Source organism: Elaeis guineensis, chromosome 8 (assembly GCF_000442705.2).
Source record: "Elaeis guineensis isolate ETL-2024a chromosome 8, EG11, whole genome shotgun sequence".
NCBI lineage: Eukaryota > Viridiplantae > Streptophyta > Magnoliopsida > Arecales > Arecaceae > Elaeis > Elaeis guineensis.
In genome coordinates, this window is record NC_026000.2 from 23,859,086 (window position 1) to 23,884,034 (window position 24,949).

At 35.6% G+C, this 24,949-nt stretch overlaps 1 protein-coding gene across 9 annotated transcripts; it reads right to left on the bottom strand.

Annotated features, from left to right (window-relative positions):
* Window positions 1–3,008: 3,008 nt before the first annotated feature.
* LOC105034293 (protein SEMI-ROLLED LEAF 2) lies at window positions 3,009–24,708 on the bottom strand. 9 transcript variants are annotated; one of them, XM_029261568.2, is made up of 22 exons: window positions 24,590–24,702; window positions 24,379–24,458; window positions 23,748–24,205; window positions 22,067–22,141; window positions 18,319–18,434; window positions 15,054–15,168; window positions 14,435–14,563; window positions 13,849–13,896; window positions 11,413–11,615; window positions 11,126–11,322; window positions 10,759–11,051; window positions 10,536–10,685; window positions 10,237–10,405; window positions 9,965–10,143; window positions 9,694–9,843; window positions 8,533–8,608; window positions 5,260–5,387; window positions 4,836–5,024; window positions 4,568–4,714; window positions 4,331–4,462; window positions 3,504–3,704; window positions 3,009–3,414 (listed from the first exon to the last, which is right to left on the bottom strand). In XM_029261568.2, the coding sequence occupies exons 3-22, from the start codon at window positions 23,880–23,882 to the stop codon at window positions 3,268–3,270; spliced, it is 2,979 nt and encodes a 992-aa protein (XP_029117401.2). In that variant the 5' UTR covers window positions 23,883–24,205; window positions 24,379–24,458; window positions 24,590–24,702; the 3' UTR covers window positions 3,009–3,267. The 9 variants fall into 9 exon arrangements, 8 of the variants coding, with proteins under 8 accessions (XP_029117401.2, XP_010907682.2, XP_010907683.2 ...); XM_010909380.3 differs by having other exon boundaries at window positions 4,568–4,708; window positions 9,965–10,405; window positions 24,590–24,704; XM_010909381.3 differs by having other exon boundaries at window positions 8,533–8,572; window positions 9,965–10,405; window positions 24,590–24,703.
* Between the last annotated feature and the right edge of the window lie 241 nt (window positions 24,709–24,949).

The window sequence follows — 24,949 nt, forward strand, 5'->3', positions numbered from 1 at the left end:
GGCCTAATTGGCGTCTCTCTTCGATTTTGGACCCAAATAGGAGACTTTTATCAGTTACTAAAGGGTAATGCGGACGTAAGCTGTCACGAAGGCCCAAAGGAACCAATGGAGAATTGGCCCATTTCCCGTTTCGACCGTTTTGACCGTTATATGGATTTTAGCTTTTTCTTACAAATATTTTGGGGATAAATTTGCCCAAGAATTAATTTTAAGTACGGCCTATGCAAATTCTACAGCTCATACCTAATGAGACCAATAGATGAAGGCCATGTCAGCAAAATCACATGAGATATGCCGAATTTCATGACCTACGGCAAATCGGAGCACTGTTACCATGTTGAATAACTAATCGATCCATAAAACTTAAGCTAACAAGTAACAAAGAATGGGCCAAGAATGATATTTTGGTCTCACAAATTTGTCTTCATTCAATTAAATATGCAAGATATTTGGATTATCACTCGAATGAGAATATGGGCACTTTCCTGATGAGTAATTGCTTGCTAGAAAAAATTTTATTACCTGTGTAAAACTGCACTTGCCACCTCAGCATTTTCTGCCATGAATGTATGATCTGAATTAGATTCTTCCACAATTGTGCATTAAATCTATCACTTCCTGTCTACCTCCATAGACTATCATCCTTATTTCATATATATCCAAGCTAGCTATGACACATCTCCTTCCTGGGTTTAGGATTTTATACACGAGAAGTAAACCATGTAGCCAATTAGTTGGCTTATTCTCGATCCACCAATGTAGATATCTATAAGTTGGTTTGCTCTGTTCCGGAGGAGTCATAATATTATAAAGCAGATATATCCCTCTGTCTTTCTTAAAGAGATGTAACTTTCAAAACTTCTTTCTTTAGGGGGGGGGAATGCTTCAAATGACTTGGCTAGAACTATACAATGGTCTAAATGCCTCATTACTTTATCATAAGTTAACCTTATACTACCTTATTTTTATTTTGAAGAATCTTTCTAATAATCTTCGTAGGAAGCTATATTCAACATCTCAAAAGTACTGATAGCTCAATATTTTTAAACATATTTCCATTTGAATTGCTTCTAAGCCATACCTCACCAACCACGTCCAAGTCTAAGATGAAAACATTCTTCGTTGAACATGACAAGCATGATGATGAGTTTTGACTAAACGTTGAAGGATATACCAATATCTTCACAATCAATAAAATACAAGGAAAATGAGAAGGAATGGAACAAAGGGAAGCTAGTTCTTAGAGAAAGAGAAAAGGGAAGTTAGAAATATATATACAAATCCTATACAAAAATAATGAAACAAACCAAATGAGAAAGTCATATACTAAAATTATGTTGAGCCTCCCAAAAGTAATTACTGCTAAGTATAGAATATTTTGGCAATAAGATATTTTTTTTCAGTAAATGCAATAAGATAATTTGGAGATCCAGTGATACCATCAACATATTCATAGTAACCCACAACTTTCTTTGATAAATCAAAGTTATAACAATTCAAAATTTTCACTTAAATACATTAATTTTTTTATCTTTCACAATATATTGCGGGGACAAATAAGATATGGAAATCTCCCAACACGTAAAAAACAGAGCATTATATAAACATAAGACAAAATTAAACATTATAAATGCTCAGGTGTTTCTTACCTGAAAAGCATATAAAATGTGCAATAGTCCATTTTTGGAAGGATGCCAATTAGACTGACTTCAAAACCTTCTTGTTCTATCACATCTTTCTTCAACTGTTATTTTCTATCATGATATTTTTAAGTGTGACCTACATGATTATACTAGCATAATACACTATATGCACTAATTGCTTTTGTTACCCCTTGTATTGCATTTTTGAAGGAATGTTTTCCAATAAAACAATTTTAACTGCAGGACCAAATCAGAAATTTTGCAAGATTCAGTTTATCCATTATAACATTATTAAGCTTCTTACCATCAAGCTATTGCTTGGATGGTATCACTTCTTGCTATTTGGAAAAGGAGGGCTCAATTCCAGTTGGACTCAATCATTGAAGGTCAGAGTGCATATAGGATTAAAAAGAGGGTGATCAGAATTTCTTAGTCTCAAAAACATATTATGCAATTTATGAATGGTGGATTTAAGTTCATCTATTTGCTGGATAAGTCTACTAACAAGTCTAATATCTCTGTCAATTTGTGGATAGAAACAGTCAATAGATTAAGAAATGTTCTGTCATTGGATATTGCATGAACTTTTAGTCACCTAGAATATCAATTTGGCGAAGTTTTCCACACTCACAAGCTTGCATGGTGCAATCAAATCGCTGAAGACACTTGTCAAACAGTAACTACATCATAATCTCGAGCTTATAACCACTTTTTTATCTTAAGATAGTCATCCTGCTCTTTGTTAAAATTTTTATATATTATACATTTCCATGGATCAGCCAGGTGCCTTGCAAGACTTCGATACCATTGATTTCCATGTTTTTTTATCCCCTTCTTTTCTACCAATAATGTCAAAAGGAAGAAAGAAAGTAGGACGTTTACGAGAAATGCTACATCTCTCCATGCAAAAACCAAATTGGGAGGAGACAAGGCTCAATTCCACATGTGCTTGCCAGTAAAGGAATTTCTTGTTAGGTGTGCGATTTACTTGGCCTTGCTCCAAACCATTGCAACATGTGCAACAAATCAACCCTCCTAATAGAAATTTCCATCCATGGCCCTAACCACTAGGAATAGTGTCCTACATCTACGATGGTACTTTATAAAAGTTGTATGTATCAGCACCTGAACAAAGGTTTATCAGCAGCCAAAAATGTGCCAATTTATTTTGGCACCGCAACATTAATACACACACAGACCGATATATATATATATATATATAAATACCGGCTTTTTTTTTTTAATGCCGCTACACAAGTCAAAACTTACTACCCTGATAAGATAGTTTCTTGCCAACAGCATCTCCCACTTGCAACCTTGTATTTATTGTAAACAATAGCATGCATGCAGATATCAACTATAAAATTCCATGAATGTTGATGCTGTACTCAAATAGAATAAAATTACTCTTAATGCCTAACTTTTCCTTTAGACTTCTCCGGCTGGGTATTTGCACATGAGAAGCATGCAATAAACTTCAACTATATATCAGAAGAATAAGAAGGAAGAAAAGGAGGATGTGAACTGGGGGAGAAAAAAAAAAAAAAAGGAGAAATCTACGCGACAATGTATCATCAAAATGTCTGAGTCTCGTTACAACATGTACTATGCTATGGATCTTTTTTCAAGATCCAGCAGCTTGTAGAAATTTGTCATATGGGCTTGAAGGTGGTAACCTGAAGGACTGCTCGGACCCACTAGATACTGAATCACAACGCCGAATTTGCTCCTTGCCAATTGATCTCGTCTCTTCATTGGGATAATGCACTAACTGGAAAGAGATAATGGAGTGAAATGGAGAGGAATATACACTTTAGACAGGATAAAACCTAATTTAGATGCATGTATAGACAAGCTTGCCTGGTAACAATCCCAGGAATTGACCTCATTCTCTTCTATCTGGTCCTTCAATCCTTCTTGCTGGTGCTTGAAACTCTGAAGCACCGACATCTTTTGTTGCTTACCCATGACAAGGGCTTCACATTGTCTTTTCATTTGGTCATATGGCACGGGGTTGGAGGCAACTGGTAAGGTAGTAACTTGCCGTGCTGTTTCAACAACCTGCAAGAATTTTTCATTCCCTTGGTTCAATGAAATAAGACCATAAAACATAAATGGCTACAGATCTCAAGAAGAAACCATGCTAACCTCCAATTACCTAGAACTAGAGGAACACAAGTTATGAAGATTGTGTTTATATAGCAATAAACAGGCTTAGTGTTAGATAAATATATACTACATTTAAATGGCTCATGGTGGCAGAATATGTAGAAGAATGTGAAGTTCAACAATTAACAGTACCCAAGATGTTTCATGCTGTGAACTCAACACATGCATGGTGGTGTTTTACTCCAAGGTGATTTGGACACCAATTGGACATTCTATGCTTACAAACTTAAGGTTGTGATTCGCATAAATGCAAAGGCTGTTTCAACAGTAATAAAAGAAACATGTAAGAAAATAAACAATTGCTGAGCTATTTTTAGGTTTATGTTTTGCATGCGATACTTATTTTCAGATACCTAATCATCCATAGCACCTTGTGAACAAAGGCAAGAATTGCTAAGATTTAATTGCTTTACTAAAGTTTGGTGAAAACTGAAAAGATGCAATAAAAACCAATTTAAGCTGATCATGAAAAGTTTTGTGATTATTGATTCATTATATTGCCAGCTTTGGGTACATACCGATTCTATCAATTGATTAACACTTAAAATATCACATGCATGTACGGATTCTGATGTTTTCCTATCTGACTGACTTCCGCATGTGTCTAAAGGTAGATTTTCATCATCCGAAAGACCAGGAGCATCATTGACCTGAAACAAAAGCCTCCAAAATGCTAGATGAAATTTATTTATGTTCTATAAATTTTGACAGCCAATTAAATGTCAAAGTGTAGAGGGAAAGATAAAGTGGTAGACCATGTCGAAAGATTGGCATTCCATTTGTTCGAGTGGTGAACATGGATGCGGTGTCTCCATGAACAATGGACCACCAAGTGGAAAGGCATCATCAGGCGAGAATTCCTGTAAAAGCTGCTCTTTTATGTCCATTAACTTTTCCTGAAACTTAATTTCAAAAACAATGCTTTGTAATCAAGATAACATAGAAACTTATTTATGATAATTTAAGATCTTACGAATACTTAAAACATGGTCAAGTCTCAATACATATATGTAGATATGTTACCTCTGGTAATTTTTCAAACTTCTTTAGTAAGTGGGATATCACAGTCTCTTTTAGTTGCTTATCATCATATTCTACCACTCCAAGGAATTTCAATGCAGCAATTTCATCTTCCTCAGACCCATAAACTGCCTTATTGCCAGGAGATTCTTGCAATCTGCTATCATCTATCAGATGAAGATGAGGATCAACCTGTAACATGATCCACATATATAAGAGGAAATAACTTGGAAAGAACCAATACTAGCAAATGAAAAGCAAAAAAGGTCTATTAGAAAAAAGAATTTGATGCTGTGATTCTTGTAAAACATTAAGTATCAATACTATATAGTATATAGTGCAATACTCATCAGCCAATCAAAAAAAAAAAAACTCTTCTATGGCATAAGCATATATTCAAACAAGAACAAGTTAATAGGCCACAAACCAATTTCTCTGTGATGGTCGCTTTCATGGAAGGAACTAAGACTGGAAGACCACAGGCCTTTGCTGAAAATAGAAGCATGGATGATGCCAAGCTATATAGGGACCTTCTACGAGATGGCTGCAAACAACCTTCATTTATGATGACAGGTCAGAACAGCAATAATCATAGCAACGAGGCCCTTAAGGCAGGCACCTTATTTTCCACCAAAAAGTGCAGATTATCACAGTTTATTCTTGGTAGAAGCTAGTATCAGTATGCATCACTTTTATACATAAAAGGAGACCTCACATAGTACAGAGTGATTTCAGTTATTATATTTTAAGAAAAATATACACAAACTGGTTCTTTACTTTGTAGAAAATTAATTAAACGATGGACAAGTAAATAATATCAAGCTTGAGCAGATCACCGGTAACTCCTGACAAACTCAGAACATGACAGAATGCACCCATGCAAAAGATGTTACTGGCAATTTTTTGCAATACCAGAAAGTATTGCTTGAGAACTAATGGACATCTTTGGTGGTTGCAGAGCCCGCAATTGATCATGTATTCTACCGAAATATTTCTCCGCTTTCCTAAAGGCTTACAGCCTTACATAGTTGTGCAGTTAAAAAAACACCAGATCCTCCGCAGTTATGGCTGCTGTCAATTTCCTTAGTAGTTTTCTCGATAAACGTAGCTGCTGAAACACAGATCCTTAACCTCTTTCCCAACTTTCTCTTTTATATTATAATAGAGGGTTCCAGCAAAACAATTGTGCTAATAAAGATTAGAAGGACTAACACATGAATCAACATACAAAACCTATAGAAATTAACTCAACAATAAGTCATAGGACAAGTTTAACTTGATATAATAGCAAGCGCATCAAATCTTGGCTTGGATTGTCTCACATAGACAGGAACCAATGTAATGATGGTTGATATGGTATGCCAAATTGGATGAGCCCTTACCAAGTAAGCTTCAACAATCCTGGCAAAGAAATTGATTTTCAAGAAAATTTAACAAGAGGGGAAATTGGCATTAAGTTAGATATGAAACAGTAGTTTCCATACAAGTAGTAGTATGTGACTGCATTAACACACACCACACTCTCTCTCTCTCTCTCTCTCTCTCCTCTCTATATATATATATATATATATATATATATATATATATGTGTTTGTGTGTGTGTGTGTGTGTTGTTATATATGTATATATATGTGTGTGTATATATATATATGTGTGTGTGTGTGTGTGTGTGTTATATATATATATATTACAAATTAAAAAATGAGCCTAGTTTTACAGAAAATTCTGGTATGCTTTTCTGATCAAGCTGTTTGCAAATCCAACAGTACTTTATTACCAAACCCCCCCCCCCCACCCCCACAAAAAAAAGGGAGGGGTGGGGGGGGACTCAGCTTGGTTTTAGTTTTATGATATGACTAAAGTTTTCCTCATCACAAAGTCTAGAAAACAAATTTTTGAAATTTAAAGAATACCTTTCTATAATAGAAATTCAAGGTAATGATCTAGATCAATTTACAAAAACTGTCCACAATATCATTTTCTGTAAATCGCAACCATTCGAACCTAATTTCAATCAAGGTTTTCAATCTCGGTATAAGACCCTGTACTAGTCAAGTTGGTATGATTCAACCCCATACCAACACAATATGTTGCTGGAGTTGGAAAAATAGCAATAGTATGCATCAGTACAAAGGGAATATCAAGCCCTACGTATCATACCGGGTCAGTATGATATATGCCCCATAGCAGCTGGTGGACATCAGCAACAAAAACCTTGATCTCAATTATATCAGCAAATCTTGGTGAAGTCTTCTTTACCAATCAATTCCATTAAACAGTGACTTCAGGCGTTTGCAAATTAACCATGTGACTTCCATCAATGTTATATATGGTCTTTTCCCTCTCTTTTGTAAACCTCCAACACATTCTAAGCCCCTTTTTCTGTTTAATTTGCTTAAACTATCTCATTAGCTTCCCTAAACTTTTCCTCGATTGGTGCAGCTCCTAGCTTCCTCTGTTTGCATTCTTCACCATTTTTTATGTTGTAAAATGCATCCACATCAACATCTCCAACTACAACATAAATTAGCACACTTGGACCTTATTTATTCAATAACATTTTCAAACATACAACATCACGGGCCCCATTGTTGTCTTTAAAATGTCCTGCTTAAGTCAGCCATGCTTAATCTCCAAAGATTAATATGCAGTTTGATGTATCAGGGAACAAGTTGATCTCATCAATGTATCCAGCAGAGTCAGAAGGTGAGAACCATTTGACCATGCTAGCTATTCTAACTTCATTAAGTTAGGCCCGATGCATATCAAAGCAGATCATAAGATAAAATTATCTTGTTTAAATGCACTACTATTTGGTTTGAAGCATTCATGGAAAATGAATAACTAAACAGTCAGCAAGTTGCAATTAAACTAATGCATCACACCTCAATTATCATATCTTAGGCTTCTCCGCTCCTCTTCCCCCTCTCACCATAGTAGGGTAGCTCAAACAGGTCTGCATGGTATGGTCTGGTAAAGTCAAGTCCAAATTATAGTTTACCAATAATGAAACTATGTTGGCTTAACAAGACCCAACTGTGATCCGGGCATCCAGCCCATCGGCATCCTGTTTGATCACTTGGTTGTATTATTTAACTATTTGTTGTTGGCTTTATGAATTCTTATTTACCAGTCAGCTGGCTGTGTATTAAAGCAATGTTCTTTGCACCACTAATGAAAATATTTGAGAACATATTTTACTCCATGAGTAAATGAATGGATGGCTGGTGTTATGCTTTGTTCCTAATCAGGTGATAGAGAAGAGTTTCTCCGATACAAGATCGAGCCACATATTTTTCAGTGGCTGAAGCAGATTAAATTAGAGGTTTTCCGATGATTGGTATTCAGTTAGAAAATAACTTCACAAATGATAAGTTGTTATTCCATGACAGCAATAGAATTTTATCATTTCATCTCCTTCATAATGTGATAAAAAGAATCACTAACCAAAAAAGAAAAAGAAACTACTATATGTGGGTAATATAACGGGAACGAGGGTGTCAAGATTCAAATGTGAAGGTCCATAGGTTCCAAACTTTTAAAATCTACAGTTATACATACTCCTAAAAACAATCATACCTCACAAGTTTTATGCCAAGAATTTCAGGAATAACAGATGACTTGCCAGCTTTTTATTAATGTCATACTTGATTGTATCCTTTGGAGGATGATACTCTCATGTCATGGTCGAGCAACTTACTTTCGTGGTCAAGGGAGATCCTCCTCAGTGAAAAAGCTAGCTGAAAACCACGAACGAGAGCCACATGACTAGAGTTCTGCCAGGAACATTTCAAACAGACAGGAAAATATTTTACATAGATTTCCATAAAATGTTTAGAAAGAAGTAAAAAATTTGCTCAATAGAATAATCTTAGATAAATCAAAATCCAGAATTAGAAGACATAAGCACCAACAGATTTTAAGATGCAGCATCTCAATTATTAAACAACATTTGTTCAAGGCATAATGTTCAAATTGAACATAATAAACATATTAAGCTACAAAGAAATCCTTTAAAAAAAAAAAAGAAAAAAAGAAAAAAAAAAAGACAATCTTGATTCTGCATGTTACTGATTATGTTGAAGTATCATTTGTCTAGCATATATAGTGTATGCTTATAGATTGTCTTGACAAATAATCTGATAAACCTCTACAATATGAACAGCGTATTCCACCATCCCTCCTATTTGCATTATGCTAAAATCAAAACCATTGCTTCTAAAGTTTCAAAGTTTTATGCGGTGAAAACAGGGTGCTTTTATGAGCACAATATTTATTTGCTAGATGCCTTGACACCTGTATGCTAAACTAATAATTTGTAGATAGTTTTAGTCTTTGTATCCAATTACGGAAATAGATGGTGTGAGATGGGCATGTCATATATTCATGTCCACATTTTCCCAATATTGGAACTAGTGCCATTTGGCATGGCTTCACAAGGGCAAGATCCAAATTGAAAAGAAAGGATCCAACAATATCACAGGTATATGTGCTAATTCTGATATGTACATGTATTACATGTTATGAATCTAAAAACAAGGTAAAATTTAGGTCCTGCATCCCTAAAAATCAAAGCAGTCAGCTCCTCATCAGTATCAAAAGGTATAAAGTGAGGAAAAAAAAAAGGAAAAAAGAAAAGAGGAAAAAGATGATGAGTGTATCAAGAAAGAACCAGCTAAAATTTATCTACCAAACTGTATGACTAACAAAGATCTGCATGAAAATACATAAAAAAAGGCATAGGCTTAACTCAATGCTATCAGACACTTGGAAATAATGGAACAAGGTACATGTTAAAGGTACACTACAACTTTTAGATTATCAGGCATTAACAGTAGGATGTTGCCCACAAGGAACTCACTTTCGATTGAGAAAATAATAAAGCAAGGTTGTAACTGTGTGCCATTGCTTCATAATTTGCAGGCATATTATATTGTGATGTTGCCTGAGCCCATATTGATGAGAGCAGAAGACCCACTTCATGATTACTCAATCTCATAAATGTCAGCTCCTAGAAAAGTAGACAGAAAGAATATGATTATGAAATAGTAAATCACTTTGCAGCTAAGATCTCGAAAAGAACAAGAAACATATTACACTATCATTGCACATAGGAATTTAGTAATTCATACTTCTTGTCTACTTTTAGTAACAGCTCTTCCATTAGATAGAGAAAGGGACGGAGAGAAGTTGATGCTATAAGGATCACTCTGGAAGGGGTAAACTGTACACTGGCTTATGTCTGCATTCAGCTGTTGGTATCCATCCTTCAGTGTACCTTCCAGTGCAGCATTGATCTTCTCCATTTTTTCTAGGCATTCATTCTTATCAGTACTCTCTTTCCCCAACTTCTCCAATATAGCCCTTGAAGAAGAAAAACCTGAGAGAGCTACCAAAAGTGTACCTTGTGGATCATATCCCTTTAATGTAACCGGAATACATGAAATTGACCAAGGACAAATAATTGAGGGCCCAAGAATGGCTGAAAAAACACGATGGGAACCAACTCTTGTTTCATGGTCTCGGTGTGCCATTGCTAAGAGAAGCTGGTGAAATAAAGCTTCTGGAAAAGCCTGAAACATGTGTTAAGACTGAATTAACCATCTATTATCAAGTTTCTACTTTCTAGCATCGAAATACTTGAACATATGCATTTTATCCCTCTTACAGCAGATGTGTTGGAGAGGATTAATAGAAACTTGCCTTCTTGCAATATGATAAGTTAGGGATAGGAGCTATTATCTGTGCAAGACGATAAACAGAAGACATTGTAGTTCTTGCAACAATAGCAGTAGAAGAGAGATTGTCCAGCACGACAGCCATCATATCAAGAATAGGTCCAACATCCCCTACCTGTTCATCAAAGATCTATCCAGTGAATTTTACAAAGTGAAACATAACTTGTATGTTATATGAAGTACATAACCTTGTCTGTCAGTTGCACAAGACACTCTTCTAGGGCAAAATGAAGAATAGAGTTCCACTCATTGACATCATCACCCAAGTTTGATGCCTCGATGGAACATTGCATGCATTTGCGCAAATGTCTCATCAAGTCACTTATTGCAGTAATTATAGCTCCTGAAGCTTGTGGCTTTGCATGTTGTGCAAGATGTGTCACCACATTGACAATATTAATCTGCATGAGAGGCTGTTTGGCAACATTCTTGTGATCTAAGTGCTTGATTATGATAGATAATAGCAAATGGCTGTTTTGTCCTGAAGACCAAAAAAATCAGTTTAAATTCCACGGTATATGGAGGGAACAAGAAAGCCACAGAGCAGGGCTTCACCTGAATTCTCCAATAGGGCCCACATATCAGATAAAACAGAACAAGCAACTCCTTTCTCAGGAGACCAATAATTTTCACTGTCAAAGTTACGAAATAGGGGTTCTAAAACACGCCTCACAGTAGTTGCCCCCTTAGCAAGATTAGCCATATTGTGCAAGCAAACTCTAGACCAGTAAACAGTGCTTTTGGAAATATCCCTGTTAACAAATGAAGCTGTTTAAAATGATAAAAGTAGTGTGGATTGTGGGCATTCAATAAAGAAAATCATCTAAAAGATGAGCCCTCACGCTGTAGCACCCAGTTCAACTTTTACACTATTACGTACTGACAGAACCTTCTTCCAGGAATCCTGGAAGGAAGAAATGTCATCTTCTGTTCTGATACCTTCCTCCATGCAGTGATTTGGATGTTGAATGTATTGCCAATCTTGCTTATGATTTCCTGAGCCCATTTGCTGAGCCTTATAATTTTTCAGGGTCACTGAGACAATCTGTTTCAACCAACAAAAAAAAGAAACAGATCTTAACAAACTATGGAGCAAAACCAACTGCCTAATGCTTATTGCAGCATAAATAGAAACTAGAAAAAGAATCTGAAATTGAATGAATTGAGATAAGGTCTTAATTTCAAGGAAAATTTAAGAGATGGTTCAAGTTTAAAAAGATCATAGTGAGTGCTCAAAAGCAGCTCCCCTTAGCAAAGCATCAGAAACTTAAGGAGAATCAATCATGGGCAAGAATGGCATTATTGTTTTCGAAGTGTAAGGGCAGGAAAAATCACAAGCCCTCCATGCATGCAAGCACAAGAACACAGTCATTATTAGATATCAAACTAGAGAGAGAAGACCAGATTAATGCTTGCTGCTTAACAGGACCAGGGCTGTGGAGGAGCTGAAGCTCTGTAGCAAACCAAGAAGAGGCATAGCCACGTGACAAGATTGGACAACATATCAACCAAGAAGGAGAATAGAGATGGAGATGGAGACAAGTGCACAGGCCAGAAGGAAGAAGATCAGAAGAGGGAACGAGAAGGGAATGCATGCCAAAGGAGAGGAGATGGGGTCACAAGCCAGAGAAGAATGAGGGGGTCACGGTGGTCAAGAGTGTAGTATAAGGAATGCCTATAACAGGGTTTTGATACTCAATATTGATAAAATTCAATTCGCATTTTGGTAGAAACAGAATTTAATCTCTATTATTCATTCCAAGAACTAAAAGTTCGACCATAAAAGACATGATTTGAACAAGCCACAACATCCCTCATGACCCATTTAGAATCTGGGTTGAAAAGTCAAGACAAACTAATATCATACTAAAAAACTACCATGCAAACCCAACTCAAACAGGTAGCTTGACCAATCAGGTCATAGAGTCAACCAATCTCCACTATTCTTTGATATAAAAATTCTGATAGGTTATTTGGTCACCCAGTTTTCATAAAAAAAATGTCTAAGAATCTGCATGGATTCTACCAGGTCTGCAGGGTACCATGCCATGCCAAGGTATGTGCCATGCCGTTGAAAAAAGAAAAGATAAAAGAGAAGATAAAACTCTTTTTAAAACAGCTACTTCTAAAAATGACTTGATACATGCCATGCTAACCCGCATCCAGGTGCCTACATAGGCCTGGAAAGGTACAAGTCAACCAGCACAAGCCAGCATAGGTTGGCCCATTGAAAACATGAGTGCATCAAATAGGTCCTTATCTAAAAAGATAAGTTTGATGGGCAGGTAAATATATCCTTGAATCCCATGGAGTTTCTTTATCAAGTCTTGTCTCTTGGTGGTGATTCTTTCAGACCCAAAATAAGTTACATAGTAGAGTCTGAGAATTGCTTAATCAATCAAATCTCATCAATTTCTAATGGCAAGTAGTACATGACAAAATCTTTACAGAATCTTGATCAACAAGATGTTCCCATTGTTGTGTTCATGAAATTTTATTAATTTCTTCCAATTATGACTTGTAAAACTCTTGTTTTTATCTATTTGATTATCTGACCTATAGTGGGTTTTATATTACTTCATTAGGTGCTCAAGATGGGCGATTTCTCTTTTGAGAGGTTTAACTTCTTTTGGCTCCTTTTTTCCAGCAATTATTTAGACTATCTAAAGTATTAATAACAAAAGTTATTAAGAAAATTATGCACCTTCCTCTTCTGATCCATTAATTTGCAGACTTGGGAATGAAGATATCTTTTTGGTTTTCATCACAGTGATATCTCAATCTGCATCATATTGCATTTTAGAGAAATGGCCCACATTCACAAAATTAGTGGAAGACCCCCTCTCCAATAGGCACGTTAGTTGAATAATGCTTTAATGAAAGGGAGCCCCTTAAGGTTTCCACTTCTCTGTTTCCTATTATCATTTTTGGTTTGATTGAGAACCCAATGTCACCTTCTTTCACATTTTTCTGTGCATCTTTTTTTTTTTTTCTTAATGACAAATGACGGAAAACCATTATTTTTTTCATCTATGCATAATTTTTTAACTGTCCTTATGATTATAATTAGAGCTTCTACTCCACCTTTTTTTTTTTTTTTTTGGTGATGGTGGTGTGGGTGTGTGGGGGGGTTGTTCCACTGAAGTTAGGAGTTGATAACGCATAAGTACTTTCTAGACAGCACAGTGTCTAAAAACCTACATTTTAACAGAAGAAATGAGGAAAATCTAGTGTGGATGTGAAACATTTAAAAGATATATAAGGAATAATTAACTTACATCATCAAAGTCCATTGAGACATAGGAGCACTCGCCCATGAATTGCACCTGGATATAAAATTCAAAGAAGATAAGAAAGTCATCAAGGAAATGGCATCTGGTATATTTATACACTACTAAAACTACTTATGGTTCTTCATGCGGACAGAGAAGAAAAAACTCAATGAGGCATGAATCTTGACTAAGTTTAAGAAAGACCAGTTATTGAATAATGTCACAATGAAAGTTCCATAATTACACATTTGCTCACTCTGCTTCTATGCTAATATAACTTCCAAGCAAGTTATGGTATCAAAATGAGATATCACTACAAAGAATGATGAACATGCATGAAACATAGAGAGCTTTTCCAAAAATATTGAAGAGTACATAAAAGTAAATTCCAGATGATAATTTTCCTGGGGCAATTTTATCTTGCAGTAAGAGTTTTTTTTAAGATTAAACTATCTTCATCGTGCTGATATGATCACGTACCGAAGGAGTACTGACAACAAAAAATGAGAATTAGAAGTTGCTATTTAGACTATGTGAACATTACAGAATAAAAATTCTGAGGCAAGAACTCTAATCTATCAAAGTACATTACCACAGAAGCAAGAGCTTGCAACCCTGCAGAGCTCACTCGGAGTCCCCCAACACCTCTCCCTGCTTCTTGACCAAGATGACAAAGTTTAGGTATGATTCCTTCTACGTTGAACATGTAAGTGCTGTCCACCTGTTACAAGAACATGCCACAGTTATGAAGCAACTTGCATCAAGCAAATGCAATATAGATGGTCAGAAACAAATTTAAAATTTACTGAGGTTTCACTGAAAGGTTACTAAGTGAGAGGAGATTGTATATTATGAGGTTTCACTAAAAGCAGTCCCTTGGCATTCTCCTCTGGGAGCTAATTTACTACATGAAACCAAATCAACAAGCTTCATCCATTATATGTGACGACCTAAATTATGTTAACCCAAAAAGGAAACTAAGGCTCTCATAAATTTAATGCCTGTCCATTGATGTTTATAAGGAATTACAATAACAATCTTGCAGTCAATCCGTTGACAGCCCTTCTGGTCATACATAATTGTGTTCATATATGATATATGTATGCATTTATTTTACACATCCATGTACCACAATATCTCTTTAACTTAATGATAGTAACCATTAAATATTAGAACCAATGGGGACTGATATAGATGACCATACAACTTACCTGACTGTTAAGAAAGTCAACAAGCATAAGACAACCCAGAATACGCATGTCATCTTCTTGTGTTTGATCAAGAAGTGTTCGCACAATGCCCAATAAGCTAGTAGCAAACAATGGCCTGAATACAATCAAATAGATGTCAGACGTATAGAAGTTACAAAGTAAACAAAGAACCATTGAAGCAATATTATAATAATGATTTCAAGATTAGCAATACATGCCGCCTCCCAATTCAGTTATGCATTTGAACAAACTGAGACCTTACCAGTACTGTATATGGATCATCCACATTTCTAACACATTGAGAAAAACAGTTGCATCTTCATGTTACTTTACAGTTCTCGTTATGCACATCATATAGAAAAATTTATTCTGCTTAAAGATTAAAAAACTTTGCAATAGGTTGACAACCTTCAGCATGAAGTTCCACTTTAAGGTGCAAGCTTTTATACATATCACGAAGTATAGGTGTGGCTTTCATCATCACAGTCTATTAATGCTTGTTCATATAGTTAAAGAACTTATTAATAAATTCAAGAGAGCTCTATTTCCCTACAACAAATTTGACATGAACTGCAGCACACCAAATCATGCTAAAAGGAAACAGAAGCATGGCCTATCTAATATGTAATAAATACCAATCATCTAGATTATACACATATCATGAATGAGTTGGATAAGCAGATGATAATAAATAAAATATTTCTTAAGTATATTCAGAAAAGTTTGATATGTGCAACCCAAATATGTAGAACAGATTCAAATATTTCAAGAGTATCAAGTACTAACTGACCAATTCAAGAATGATGCTAATGCACCCATATCTTTGTTCAAGATAGCAGGTTAAACTTATTGCAATCAATAGAAGGATATAATTGTTTATTAAAATAAAGAAAATCCAACTTGTGAACTATCATGAACAATGCCGATTGTCCATGAAATATACTTTACTGCATTATGCTGTACCATCACAAACATGGTTTGCTGAACTGGACCGAACCGCCCGAAAATGGTCCGGTTCAGCCCTATTTTTCGAATCAGGACCGAGCCGGCCCGAACCACTCCTAACCGGGCTGAATCCTCCAATTTGATACGGTTCGGCCCTGTTTCCTTTTTTTTATATAGCATCGGTGGGTGGGATTTTTTTTTCTTGATTTTTTTATTATCGGTGCAGTGGTACGGTACTGTGCCATACCAGTCAACCACTGGCATACCAGTCGGTACCAATTCAGCCTTCCTTGATCACAAATGTATAAAACAAAAAGAATGAAAGTTTTTAAAAAAAAAAACTTTAAAAAATATGCCGTACATGAACAAACATATGGTAGAAAAACCTCACCTGCTTTGGCCTATGCAATTTTTTTATTAGATCAATAGTCTTTAGAACCTAAAAGCATCTGTTTGGCTCCTATACTCACATCACAGGCATGTCCATGACCGACCAACCATGAAAAACAAATCCCAATATGGATTGTCATTAGCTCCAAATCCATTGTAAACACTTGGAAACCAAAACCCATCCAAGCAAATCGAGAGAATCGAAACTTTATAACAACCCTTAACCCAAATCTAGTAAGCTAAATATTCTGCACATAAACTACACCTATTAATGAACCTTCGTACAACATCCAATGCATCAAAATGCACACAGCATACATAATCGCTTACGAGGACATCAAGCTAAATATTGCCCTACATTCATTTGTTCCCAGTCCCACCAGGTTATAGAAAACCAGGAAAAAAAAGGATAAAAGTAGACTACCATGTGACTAAAGTTCAGTCAACAGCAAAGTGTGCAGATGCAACAGTCACCATGATCGTTATCATCAAAGAACTCCAACACCACCCCTCCCCCCCAAAAAAAAAAACACTCTAAAATTTGAAGCCCAGATCCTTGATCTCAAGGAATCCACTAAGTTGTGTGATATTGACTGACAACCAAGGTTTACCATGAAAGCTAAACCACAGCCAATCTTTGAAAGAGGACACTATAAGCGTTGGTTATTTACCTAAACCACCTTTAGCAGTATAGCCTAACAGTTGCTGTCCTAGAACCCTAACTTAGAGATGGACCAAAAAATCAAGTTTGCAATTACATCGAAGTTACTGAAACCATGATTTCTCATCACAAACTGTTTACACCATGGTACCCTGCCCAATGCACAATCTTGAAATATCTGACTCCTAATGCGACCTAACCACCTAATACATACCATGCAATGCACAACCTTGAAATATCTTACTCCTTATTGTGACCCAACCACCTAATACAAACTACCCCTCACACATCATCTGATAGAATGAAGATTTAAAGCAGAGTAGGTATGACATTTTTTCATAAATGTATCGGTTGCAGCCTTATCAGTAAGAGATGACCCTTCAGAATTACCATTCTATATAAACAATGTATCCATGTAAGCCCATGTGTTGTCATGCCTAATACTTTCCCATGATTGGTCACTAGTTGACTCAGTGTGCTGTCCACCATATCATAACTTTTGATGGCAACTTGTTTGCAATACAGCTAAAGTTGAGGTGTTCAATGGTTAAGCTCTGTGGGCAACTATGGTAACTGGCAGTAGTGATCGCAAAATCCACTGGCACTCTTAGTCACTCTTAGTCAATCGTTGCTATTAAAAAAAAAAAAAAAGAAGGGCATACCAATGCCATTAGATGAGTTATCCATTAAACATTGTGCCAGTAAACTCAATCCCCAAAACTGGAATCCAACAACTGAAACTATTTGCACCAAAATCACCTTGTTGCCTACATGGATCTGGCACTTATCTAAGTGGAATGATAAAATATATTAGAATGGATAAACACAAGAATTAAGGTAAGTACGAATGGAGGAAAGGAATATATGCAGAACTCATGATGAAGCCGGTCTCTGTATATCAGCATTAAAAGTCTGGAATCATCCTGAATTTGTTAGTTACTTCAAGACAAATTCCAAACTTTTTAAACAAATTAGTAAGCTGATTGTTTGGTCCTATTAGAAATCTATGTGGAAATATAAGCATGCATCCAAATGTCTCTAAAAGCAGAAACAGAAAATATTATTGGAGTACATTATTTAAACTATCGAGTATTGACAACAGACTTAAGCAAGTTCTGACAATATAAACTCAAAAAAGAACGAATAGATGAAAACATACATAATCATTAATCATGCCAGGCAAATGTATCAACTGTGAATAAAAATGTATGGTTAATCAAAATATGCATTCAAGCAACTTATTGCATATAAAACATGCCTTAAACTTACATCTGCTCCTTACATGAAGCTAAAAGTTTCCTATATATGCATGGCACAGCTTTTGCAAGACAGGAGTGTTCATTCCGCAATTCTTTATAGAATCTTTGCTCCAAGCACTTTGTAATCTGCAGGGAAAGTAACATAAATGACAAAAAACTAATATTCTTGAGGCTTTTATTCTTCCCTAAAATTAAACATATAGAGCAAGTTTTGTGAAGATTAACATCATCTAAATCAACACAATATACACGGTAGTCTAAGTTTCACATGCCTTGCACAAGTTAACAAGCAATGCCCCAAACCAATCAGCAGAATTCTAATTATAATCTAATAGGACCTCCAATTTTAAAAGCATAAAATTTAATGCCAGTATTGCTCAACCAAAACCGAGGAAACTTATTTATGATAACTGAGCCTAACAAGGAGAGGAATCCTGTGCCAAACATAGCTGGGCTAAGGTCCTACTTTAACAACTCGGTCCCACATTATTAGGCAAAATGCAGCCGAAAAAATCAACTTCAAGATAAAAACCCTATTTCTCTTATCCTAGATCCGAAAGGTTGAAGGGTTAAGCAGATTTTCAATCATAATAAGAAGCTCAAACTATGAAATCACTAGCAAAAATGATTTGATGAATGAGCATTCATAAGATAAAACCAACATCAAGTAGTCAGGACATGGTTTGATGATTACATTTATGATTATCATAATGTAACTATTTTTATTGTAAGGGTGGTACATAAGATGGCTTTGATAATTATTTCTGAAAAATTGCTTCAGATGATTAATGAATATCCTGACTAGATCCTATTCAAACTTATATACTAAGACCCAGTCTTTTCAGGCAACTATTGATGATGGAACTAGGAGTTCTAATTCTACAAGTTAGCCCATGATGTGCACTATCTGCAGATGATTTTTTTCTCCTGATTAATGAAATATGGGCTGTCATGAGTGCTATTGTGAAGGAGAGTTACAGTGGATAAGCATCCAGTAATACTAACTGAGCCAAACGGAAAGTAGATGGAATGAGATTTCAATAGATTTGCAAAGCAAATTGTTGCGGCAGTTGATGCACTGAAAGTACCCTGGGCCCTGTTTGCTTAGTGAATAAACCCTTAGTCTCTGCCAAATGCCAAAAATACATTCTTATTAGGACCACATTGCTTTATTTGCTAAATGGGATATAATCACTTTAAGCCAAATAAAACTATTCTTTTGTTTTGTTTTGTTTATTGTGTTTTTTGGCTTAATTATGCGAAAACCCGGAATTTTTTAGGGTTTTCAATTACAGCTTGAACTTTTATTTGGTGCAATCAAGTCATCGAACTTTTAAATTCTTTCAATTAAAACCTTGGCTCTAATTTTCGTTTGATTGTCGTGAGTGAGTTGTCACGTGAGATATGTGATCAGCTTATGTGGCCTCCTTTTGCTGGTCTGAAAAAAATTTTAGAAGTCTTTCTCTTCTTTTTTCTTCCATCTTATTCCATCTAAGGTTTCTATCAATGGAAAAATTAAAAAAAATCCTCTTCCCTCGGGTCTGTATCCTCTCTCTTTTTCGCCTTCTTGGAATAAAAGGAAGAAATTTCATTTTTAGATGAGTAGATATCAAAGTTAATGCATCTCTATCTCCTCCAACCCTCTTTCACCCCAGCTTCACCATTCCACTTGCCTCTCATCAATGAGAGGAATCCTCTCCTTCACTTGCCTAAGACCCCCTTCCTCCCCTTTTTGGTTAGCAATCCTTTCCTTCTTATGGGCATCTCCTTTAGGCCGTTTCCCCATGGCCAAAATGGGAAGGTCACCTCCTCCCTAGTTGAAAGCCCAGTGCTTTGGATTTGTAGGTTCTACATGTTTTATGCCCTCCTCAAGGCTAGCCTTACAAGCTTCCAATCCAATCCATTCATCTCTTCAGGTTTTGAATCCTTCTTTTTCTTTTACTTTTTTTGTGTTTAATTTAGTTTTTGGTGATTTTTTGTGGCCTCTTCTTCACACATTATCCCATCATTTATGTTGTTTTGTGTTTGTTTTACAGAGAAGGAGAATGGTGTTGCTGATTTGGGGTTTTCCAAGTGGATTGAGAGCTTGCAAGGGAGATTAGGTTTGTAAGCCCTTACCTTCTTTTTCTATTGATCTCTTCTCTTACAATTTATTTGCCATGGAATTTTAATTGTTTAAACTGGATGCTCTTATGTCAATTTCTTTTGTCATATAAGCAACCTGACGTCACATAAGCAAGCCATGTAATAACTCTGTTATCGTAGGATAATAGAAATTGGAGCCAAGGTCCAAATTGAAACAGTCTAAAAATTCTATGACCGGGTTGCACTAAATAAAAGTTTAGGATGAAATTAAAAACCCCCAAAAGGTTCAGGGTTTTTCGCATAATTAAGCCCTTTTTTTGGGGGGGTGGGGGAGGGGGGTGGATGTTCAATTGGACTGATTCCTGTCTGTCCCACCAAACAGCATTTGCAACAATTCAGTTTATCCCAGGTTCCCATCCAAATCAAATGTCAGAGTTCTTCCTGGAAAATCAGGAAAATAGAATATAACAAGAATGCAGAGGGGAGAAAATTATTCAGATATTCCTTATTCACAAACCATAGAGGGCCTTAGGGATATTGACTATTAAGTTTGAAACTATAATCACAAGGATGGATGGACTGACTTATAGAGTTATCCCACAGATAACATATGGCTGGAAGACAAGGTACATTATGTATTTATTGTCTAAGTGTCGCCTGTGAATGAGACTAAAGAGTAATATCTATTCAAAATCAATAGTTTTGGCAGTGTTGTGTAAGTTACATAATAAAGATGATGGGTGCACATAGCATGATCATATCAAAGATGAAAATAGTAGGCCACACTAAGTAATGCCAGCCTTAAATGCATGTACAATTGATGGAGCTCCATAGCTACATCAATTCAAGAGAAAAATTGGCAGCATATACCATTATAGAGTTGTCATAGAAAGTAGAAAAACTGATAAAAAGGGGAGGAAATCTTTATGGAAAGATCATCAATAATGGAGGTGAATTAAGTAAAAAGGATTACAAAGAAGATCAGTTAGGCTTGAACCAAAATGAAGGATCTGTAAAAAGGACCTTGCAATTTATATTATTTTGGAGACAGATTGATTAAGTATAGCTGTGCTTAACTGATGCGACTGTGGTGGATAATTATGTTGTTAAATTTCTCTATATTGGATGCTCAATCATGTTATTTAAATGGCTGAAAAGGAAAATTCTTAACAATACAGTTAAAGTTGCTGAACTTGTTTGGCCATGATATTCAGCCAACTAAAAAGCAAGTATACTAATTTATTAATCAATTTCAATAGTAAAACTACTGATTCGTTAAACAGAAAATTATTAAGCGGCAATACTTTTACTTAATAATACCAGCAAACTTTTAAGTGATAGTCACTTATTTTCTGGAGAATTACAAGTGTCTAGCACTCCAAATTGTTTGAACACAGCAATCAAAATGATCTGCTAAGATTTTTTAGGGAACTCTGTCTTACACCATGCACATCCAGTGTGCAGAAAGTCATTATAATGGAGATAAATAAAGTGCCTAGGTAACATTTTCTGGCATTGCACCTAATAAGACAGTGGATTGAAGGATGAACTCAAAGTATGTTCGTAATTAAAAGTTTATGCCAATACTTCATACATTATCCAGTACTTAAATTTGACACATCAATCCAAATCAAGAGAGCACAAAAGTAAAATGCGATAGACATAGGAAGTACCTTTGGCATCCGCATCGGATTTTTTGAAGCATATTCACAAAGCTTGCTAATCATCCTATCATTTGGTTCTCCATCCTACAAATTTATGAAGGAAACTTAATCAGCAAATATGAGTGAAGCAGATGTGATGGTTATCTCACTCCACAATAATACACAAGCAAAGAATAATAGAACTATTTTTTTGAAGGCGACTACTTCTCAAGATTCAAAAGAAAGAAATTTTACATAGAATAACCAATTTTGAATGGAGAGTATTTAAAATATTATTATTGGAAAAACAATGACTAATTGTTATCCTAAAAAACTAGTGATAGGTTATAAAGAATATGGAGTAAAAAGTTGAATGCTGGAACAAGATAAAAAAATAGATACAAATTTGCTAGATTTACAAATTCTCACTGTATTGGAAGCAGATAATTATTGCTAGAGTGATGGGAGTATTTTGATGGTTCTAGTATTCAGAAACTAACCCAATTGGGTAACAAACTGGTGAAATGGATGAATATACACACTAGGACAGAGATTTATGTAATTTTTAGTGGCAAACACAGAGAGATCTGAGACCAACATCACTTACCCGCTGTAAGAGATGTCAAGCAAAAGCAACCGTGAACAAATTGCAAGCAACAGGCCATTCTCATAAAACTCTATTAAAATTTGAACTTTTAAAGTGACATTTCGATGGGATTTGGGTGGTGACTCTCATTAGACATTTTTCAAGAAGGAGAAGATGGTTATTTTTTTTCCTTATAGTTACAGTATACAAGCCCAAGAAAAGGAGGCTTAGTAACATAGTAGAAGTTACAGGACTTTGATTTGGTTTCTTACTATCAGAACCCTTTGGACAAGACAAATATGAGTTGCAAGATTAGGCAGTGTCATTACTTGACTCAAGGATGTCAAGTAGAAAAAAATAGCATAGAATGTATCTTTCGAGGAAATCTTTGATGACAACATTTATTCATGAATTAACTAGATTCTGAAAGACATGCCATGGACCAAAGCTTATTGCATGGGGCTTGCATGTCATCAGTTTTACAATGCTAATTAACAAATCTGCTCACAAGGGGGAGTCCTCGTGGCATTGCTGTATAAGTTCTTGTCAAGAAAAACAGGTGCTCATTTGGGTATGCTTTTGCCATCATAGATGGGACAACAAACACAAGGATTGCTAGCATAGTAAACAGAGCTGCCATCAAGGAATGATTCAAGATGTCACATGTTCACCAAGATTCTTTGCAGATTTGAATCAAATAACATCATTCTTATGGCATGTCTAAATATCCTCTGCTTTATATCTCAATTGTGTTATGCTTCACAATGAGCATAAAATTAAGAACAGAACCGAAAAAGTCCCAAGAAATACATGAATGACACAAGACAGGGCTATAACAGAAGAATTAACTAGATAAACATTGTAGCTCATCTTGATCTTCAGTTTGCTACAAGTTTTGACCATAAAGCTCTAAAGGACTTCTTAAGCAAGAACAAGACTACTATAATCAAACGAGTGAAAAAACAATGCACGAGTATCACCAACATACTTAAGCAAATCCAATATGTACTGTTGGGCAAAAAAAAAAAGCAAAGCCAACTGAGCTTCCGATCAATTATATCAGTTATATTGATTGATAATTATTAAAAAAAATACTAAATTGATCAGCAAAGTTAAGAACTTCACCAGAGACTGAGGAAAGATATTGGCTAGGAGCTTCTTGTAGCGTTTAACTGGCAGTCGTGACCGTGCCCTCAGTGAAGGGCAGAAGCAACAGAGATTTGCACAGGCAGGCAACACCCGCCTCGACATAACCCCCATTTTCTTTCTTCCTTTCCCTTTCCACCTCCCCTTTTATTTCCCCTTCCCCAATGTTATCGAATCAAAATTTTTGAATCAAAAAATACTGAAGAAATCCCAAAATTCTTATAGCAATTTCATCAGATAAGAGTTCCTTAAAGTCCGATTCAAGGAATTTTCCAGACTCTCCAAAAACCTTATCAATGCCCATCAATTTTTCCTTCTATACAGAATTGAAACAAAAAACAAAAAAAATCTAGCAAAACTGAAGAAGAAATTCTCAATACATAATAAAATCCAAGAACTCAGGTGTCAAAAACTCTTCTTTAACGATCGGGATCAGCCTGCAATTGAAATTGACAGAATCAAAGCCTGCAACCAGATGAGAAAAGTTTAAAAAAATCAAAATCAAAATTTTTTTTCTTTTCCCGAACCCGATTTGCTGTCTGGATGATGGCTGAGAGGAGGAGGAGGAAAAAAGAATTGAAATCAAAGGGCAGCGATCGATCGGACTCACTTCGGATACTTGACTGCCTCCAGAAGGGGGCAGCGGCTCGCGATCTCCTTTAACGCTTCTATTTTATTGTCATTTATTATCTGTATATAGATACACACACATAAATAAGTGGAGAAGAATAATAAATGCGTCGGCTATAAGCTAATTTATAAAAAATATAAGATTATTATTTAGCAAATAAAGTGGGGATTAAATTCCCAATTTTTCTTACAGGGGTGACAGAGACAATGCCTCGGGCTCCTAGACACCCTTCAGCCGAAGGAGACGGTTCAGGAGACAAGGAAGCGTGACTTAGTACCCTGATTTTTTTATTTTTATTTTTATTTTTTTGGAAGGGGGTGTGGGGTGGGATGCGGGGCGCGCGGGGAGTTGGCGGGTAAGGTCAAGTTTAGTCATACCAAAATTCCTAATCGGCCTCCTCGTGGTTGAATAACCAATTAATTGCTAAAAAAAACTTAACTAGACTTTTTATTAAAAAATATATTTAATTATCAATATTATAAGAAATAAATGACTTATATTTTTATTGCAAAATGGTACATATATAAAAATTATGAATAATTTTATTCAA

Excerpts from the sequence above, each read along its gene's own strand:
- LOC105034293 (XM_010909379.2), bottom strand. The coding sequence starts at position 23,882 with ATGGGGGTTATGTCGAGGCGGGTGTTGCCTGCCTGTGCAAATCTCTGT. Across the intron at positions 15,169-18,318 it reads GCTTCATGTAAGGAGCAGAT|GCCATTGTTTGCTACTAGCT; the intron begins GTAAGTTTAAGG and ends GATTGTATTCAG. Across the intron at positions 11,052-11,125 it reads GGCCCTATTGGAGAATTCAG|GACAAAACAGCCATTTGCTA; the intron begins GTGAAGCCCTGC and ends TTTGGTCTTCAG.